Source organism: Microtus ochrogaster, chromosome 2 (assembly GCF_000317375.1).
Source record: "Microtus ochrogaster isolate Prairie Vole_2 chromosome 2, MicOch1.0, whole genome shotgun sequence".
Classification (NCBI taxonomy): Eukaryota; Metazoa; Chordata; class Mammalia; order Rodentia; family Cricetidae; genus Microtus; species Microtus ochrogaster.
The window spans coordinates 72,869,887-72,876,247 of record NC_022010.1 but is presented as its reverse complement, the minus strand read 5'-3'; the positions used below and the strand labels follow the sequence as shown (position 1 = coordinate 72,876,247).

The following is a 6,361-nucleotide window of genomic DNA, read 5'->3' as shown; positions in this document are numbered from 1 at the left end:
CCTCCGCCCTGCCCAGAGTTGTTTTGAAATCCCTCAGCCCCAAAGACAGCCTCCTCAGCACTGCTGCCCAGCAGAGTAAAAGACTGTATTTGCAAGGGAACCAGGAGATGGTTTGAATGGTAAATATCTCCCACGGATGGACTCATGGTCTGAGCTCTTGACCTCCAGCTGATGGCACCATTTGTGGTCTTTCTGAAAAACTTCGGGAGGTTGGCCCTAACTGACCAGAGTAGGTCACTGGGACTGGCTGGCCCTTGAAGGCTATACCCACCTCTGGCCCTGCCTGCGGCCTGTTCTCTGCCTCCTCGTCCACCACCTGAACGGCTTCCAGTCCACACTCCTGCCACCAAGCCCATCACCTCTGCCCTCCTTCCCTGACAGGATGGACACACTCTCCGAAATCATGAGCCAATCCTGCCCCCTCACATTTCTTCTGCCAGGCAGTCGGCCACAATGTTACCAAGGTAACTTACAAGTGACTCAGCTATTTGGGGACTCACTAGGTAGGGCCTGGCACTCGGTGGTCTGGTAGCAGTGTGACTTCATGGTCTAGTGTTCCTCAAAGCCGGAAGATACACAGACTGATTGATACTAAAGGCAAAGGCCAACCCTTACCTTAAGCTGAGTTCCAGTGTCTGTAGCTTATAACTCCTACAAAACGATTAACATAGGCCCCGAGCAAGTCAGCCTGTTCATGTCTGGCACCAGACCTCTTAACTCCAAGTAGACAGCCAATACTCTAGCTTTCTTCTGACCCACTACCCAGTCAGAGCAGGCAGGATAAGTACCTGTTGTCACAGGACGTCCCAGCTTCAAATGCAAGCCACAAGTTCAAGGTCTTCATAGCACTTGGACTCCTGTCCAACTGGGCTACAAAATCAAGAACTCCCCAAAATTCCTCTCAGATCCAATAGTTTGATGACGTGCCTCCCAGAACTCCTGGGACTTGCGTGACTAGTCGGGATAAAGGTTCTACCCGAGTCTAGTGAAGACGTTAGACTCCCAGCATGGGGGATGGAAGAGTCAACACAGCAGCTTCTCCTGTGGCGGCAGCCTCCCCAGAACGCCAGCATGTCCACTATCCCACATCCAGGGATTGAGCTGGGTCTAATGAAGTCGTTGGCTGCAGCATTAGACAGGGAGGAGGAATACACCTCCCTCCCTGGTCATACCAGTTCTTTCCTCTACAAATCAGACCTCATCCTGATGCTGGCTCCCTGCTCTCCAGGGGGTCACCTCATTGGCATAGACTTAAATATGGTTGCTACCTTAGTCTCTTTACCGCTGCTGTAATGAAATAACCCAAGTGGATAACTTTATACAAAGAAAAGACATTTAGGGGGCTGGCGAGATGGCTCAGAGGTTAAGTGCACTGGCTGTTCTTACAGAGGTCCTGAGTTCAATTCCCAGCACCCACATAGTGGCTCACAGCCATCTAAAGTGGGATCTGATGCCCTCTTCTGGCATAAAGTTGTCCATGCAGACAGTGCATTCATACATAAAGTAAATAAATAAATCTTTAAAAAGAGAGATAGAAAAATAGAAATATTTATTCCTCCTAGTAGACTGTGGGCTGGGAAATGCAAAATGGGAAGGGTTCCTTTCTGAATCTGTAGATGTCCCATGCCATGGAGGGGAAGTAGCAAGCTGTTTTATGATGACCCATTCCCCTAATGACAGCATTACTCCACAACTGAGGGCAGAGTCTCATGACCCAAGTCCTTCCTAACACCCCCCTCCCTTCTCAGTGGGCACCATAGCAGGCCTCAAGCAGTGCTTGTTAAAAAGAGCGGCTTTCGATCAGGGAATTTCATGAGGTCTGAAGCCTTGTGCCTAGAACCAGGAAAAGGGGGGGAGGAAGAGAGGGAGAGAGAGAGAGAGAGAGAGAGAGAGAGAGAGAGAGAGAGAGAGAGAGAGAGAGAATATGAACATATGTATATATACAGGTACAGGAAACATCATGATCTTATATACAGATAAAACTCTCACAAGCAATAATTCAAGTCAAGGTGGATGAGATGGCTCAGGGGGTAAAGGTGCTTGCTGCCACATTTGATCCCAGAGCCCACACAGTGGGAGAAAATAACGAACTCCAGAAGGTTGTCTTGAAACCTCCACATGCACACTGTGGCATGTGCACGCACACGCACACACAAATTTAGTAAAAAAAAAAAAAAAAATTTAGTAAAACCACAGAGGAAGGTTTACTGCGACCCAGAGTCGTTGACCCAGCAGCTGGCCGTTCTCTGGAAATTGACCTCTTTTCCCTCTCCCCACCCAGTGCTCCACCTGCTAAGGCCTGGTCTTGCAATAGCATACTGTGGGTTCGTCCCATCATGATCTGGTGTTAACACAGGGTTTAATGTGTCGCTGGCCTCCCTTCCGCCATTAACTTTTGACAGCTCACATCTACAACTATCCTGACACTTGTGCTTTCTTATCTGGCACTCAGCAATCACAGATTCCGATAGTAAGACCCCTCCCGCTGTCCAGCTACCATCGGAGCTGCTCTTAACCAGCAAAAGCAGCGGTCAGCAGATACAGCTTGACAGACAGCTGAGACCAGGGCTCACTTTTAGGGTGGGGGCCACAGGAGGACGTTAGCCCAGAGATATGGTGAGGCATCTTCCCCTTGTTAATCCCTAAATCCATCAAATGGCTCCTAGCAAACCCTGTAGCAAACACAGCAATGACAGAAATAGAAGTCTCTGGTGTTGTGGAACTCCCACAGCAGTAGGACACAGAATAGTGAGATTAAAATGTAGAAATAAAGTAACAGTAAGAACCATGGGGGGTGGGGCAGAAAGAAGGTCGGCAAGGAAGTGTCTAGGGGAGGGGTGGGCAGTCACTGTTTCAAATGTGGCCATCCGGGTGCACATGCCCTTCGGTTCCTATTCACTTGTGGTTTGTATGGAGGTGAACGAACCCCAGAAAGGGATGAAGGAGCAAGTGTGGACCAGCAAGGACAAAACTAATGGGTACCCTTGGCATGGGCGTCCTTGGCTCAGCAGCCAATCCCAGGGGCTCCTCAGAAACCTGTCACCCTCAGTCACTGGGGTGATTAATAGTCCCGGGTGGTGTGACCTCCAGGTGGGAGCAACTTTGTCTCGGTCAGGTCAAGTCCTTCAGAAGCATCTCACGCTTGGCTGTTAGCCTGCACCAAAGCACCCACGCCTCACTGATGGGTAAGGAATGTGGGTGGAACACCTACAGCATCCGCCACAGATGACTGAAGTGAGTGGTTCCTGGATGAGGACCCCCGGGGATGTGTGGTAGACAGAGTAACAGCCACGTGTAGACATCTGTATCTCAAGACACCTGTATCTTGATTTTAGACCTGTGGCCAAAGAGACTGGGTGCTTCCTGATAAATTCAGAATGGAGATAGATTATCCCGGGCCACCTATGTGGGCCTCCTGGGAGCACAGAGGACAGTGACAACGGAAGCAAAGATCGGACAGTGAGAGACTGAGAGCCGCTGGTCTGCTGGCTCTGAGGACGGAAGAGAGCTCTGCAAAGCAGAGAAAGGCTTGGGCATGGATCTCCGATGCCATCCCGCAAACACCCTGGTCTTTATCCCAGTGAAACTCAATTAGAACATCTAACATAGGAATTATATGCCAATCTGAGTTGAGCCGGGTTTTGCCACCTTGCTTCTGTAGGCTAGACCACAAGAACAAAGCAAACGCATCTAGGAGACCTAGCAGGGAGGATTCCATATGATGAGTCCAGCGGATGCTGACTAAGGGCCTCAGGCACGCTGACTTGGAGTGAAGAGAGCAAAGAGGAACAGTACTGGTTTACGTCAGAAGGTGTGAGACTCTAGATGGCGTAAGTCTTTAAAAGACATTACAAGGGATGAGGACCCCAGGGGGACTTGAACAGATCTGACTTAAGATGTAGGAGGGACAGTGGTGTGCCACAAAGTGGGAGATCCAAGTGGCTCCCTGCCAGGCTCTGCAATGATCTAAGTGGTTCTCATCCAGAGAAACCAGCAGGGAAGAACTCCAAGAAGCATCAGCTACTACATCATCCACTGCATCATCCACTACATAATCCTCTAATTATCCTCTACATCATCCATTACATCATCCGCTACATCATCCATTACATCATCCGCTACATCATCCATTACATCATTCGCTACATCATCCTCTATATCATCCATTACATCATCCGCTACATCATCCTCTACATCATCCACTACATCATCTGCTACATCACCCGCTACATCATCCATTACATCATCCTCTACATCATCAATTGCATCACCCGCTACATCATCCATTACATCATCCTCTACATCATCCATTACATCATTCTCTACATCATCCTCTACATCATTCATTACATCATCTGCTACATCACCCGCTACATCATTCATTACATAATCTGCTACATCATTACATCATCCTCTACATCATCTATTACATCATCTGCTACATCATCCATTATATCATCTGCTACATCACCTGCTACATCATCTGCTACATCATCTATCCGCTACATCATCTGCTACATCACCCGCTACATCATCTGCTACATCACCTGCTACATCACCTGCTACATCATCTGTTACATCACCTGCTACATCACCTGCTACATCATCCATCTGCTACATCCGCTACATCATCTGTTACATCAGTCCACTACATCATCCATCTGCTACATCATCCACTACATCATCCATTACATCATTGATACATTATCTGCTACATCAGTCCACTACATCATCTGCTACATCATCCACTATATCACCCGCTACATCAGTCTGCTACATCATCAGTCTACTACAGAGAACGGCATTTATAAAACACTATCCTTGCCACCCAGGCCTCTTAGGTTTTAAAAGAAAGGCAAGACACGTCCAAGGCCAAGATTTGAAGATATAAATTTGGTCTCTGCTTCCCAAAATGAGCTGTTCTAACCCTCTTTTAGGAAAACAATCTATGATGATAACATGCACGCACAATTGGCCGCAACCCAAGAGATTGTATTTTACCTCACCACTAAGCTAAAATCAAACACAGAACCTTCAAGTTGTGAAGACCCTTGGGACTGATGCCACATGGCCCTGTGAGAAGCGTTGTTCTAGCTTGCTACCGACTACAGTTTGTCTAATGTGCTTGTGGGTTGAGTTTACTGCACTGCTCTTGTGTAGACTCTTTAGAAAGTTGGGTAGGTCCATGAATCATCTGTGAGTCAAAATCCTCATATCGTGCCTCTGAGGCCAGGTCTGAGGATCCTCTACCATCTACCCTCTTCATGGGCCTGTGTTTGGAAGTCAGGGCTAACTCCCAATGCCCGGGGTCTTCACTGAGCTAGCCATTCATTAATTCACCTTTTCAAAGACTTGAAGCACGTGATCCATTTTCAGTCTCTTATACCTCTTCTGCCTGTTTTTCCTTGAAGCTCTGATACAGGGTTCATACTAATATAGATCCTTTCTGGAAATCTAAGAGAACGTCACCTGTGGTGACTCTGCACCTTGGTCCAGTTGTCCTTAGGGAAGCAGCTGCTCTCAACACAGAGGGAGAAATCTTCCGAGAGGAAGCTTGAGAAGAGACTAGGAAAGGTCTTGGCAGGCAAAGCACTGGCAGGGTTTGGGTTCCTGCTGTGGCCAAGGCCAAGCCTCAGAACACCCTAATTAGTTTCCCAGGCTGGTGTCCCATCCTCCAGCTGGGCCACCACGGAGGGCTGAGTGCCCACAGGCAATTGAGATCTGGTGTGACAGAGAAAGTAGATTCCAGTTTTGATCATTGAAATTTCAAGAAGCTCAGACAGCTAGGAACTACTCTATTGCAGTTGTCTAACATAAAACTATTGATTTTGAAAACCTAAGTATATTTGGTTTCAAATAATGCATTTATATTAGCTTCCTTTCTTTGGTATTTAGCAATATAATTTTTTCAAACTTTTGCTTCCTCTGCATTAACTTCTGACACCAAACCAATGTGAGTATACCCCACCTGTGACCACCATGCATTCAATTTCTCCTGAATAAAGTCATGTATCTTTTCATCAACAGGATTGTCAGACTCTGCCACAGTAGGAATAATTGCTGTGTGTTTCATAACGATGAGCACCATAAGCTTCATCATATTGCTGAAACGGATTGGTTGTATATGCTTAAAAAATAGTTTCCCCAATGCTTTGGTATGTAGTTTTTTATCTTTATTTATTATTTAATTTAATAATTTTATTATAGATGTAATATGTTTGCAGGGAAAAAAATCTCATCTTCTAAAAACATCAGTCATCTTGGTCATTCTAGACCCTTTGTCATTCCTGCAAGTGCCAAATGTATTTGGGCCTTTTCTATTTTTTGTATTTTCTACCTTTATTCATTCTCTCTCCCTTTC

At 46.7% G+C, this 6,361-nt stretch overlaps 1 protein-coding gene across 1 annotated transcript in view; it reads left to right on the top strand.

Moving 5' to 3' along the window:
• Ifnar2 (interferon alpha and beta receptor subunit 2) overlaps positions 1-6,361 on the top strand; it is a 42,893-nt gene that overhangs the window by 30,832 nt on the left and 5,700 nt on the right. Inside the window, exon 9 of the mRNA XM_013352494.2 lies at positions 6,028-6,155. Within this exon, the coding sequence (XP_013207948.1) occupies positions 6,028-6,155 (128 nt within the window). The remainder of the gene's footprint in view (positions 1-6,027; positions 6,156-6,361) is intronic.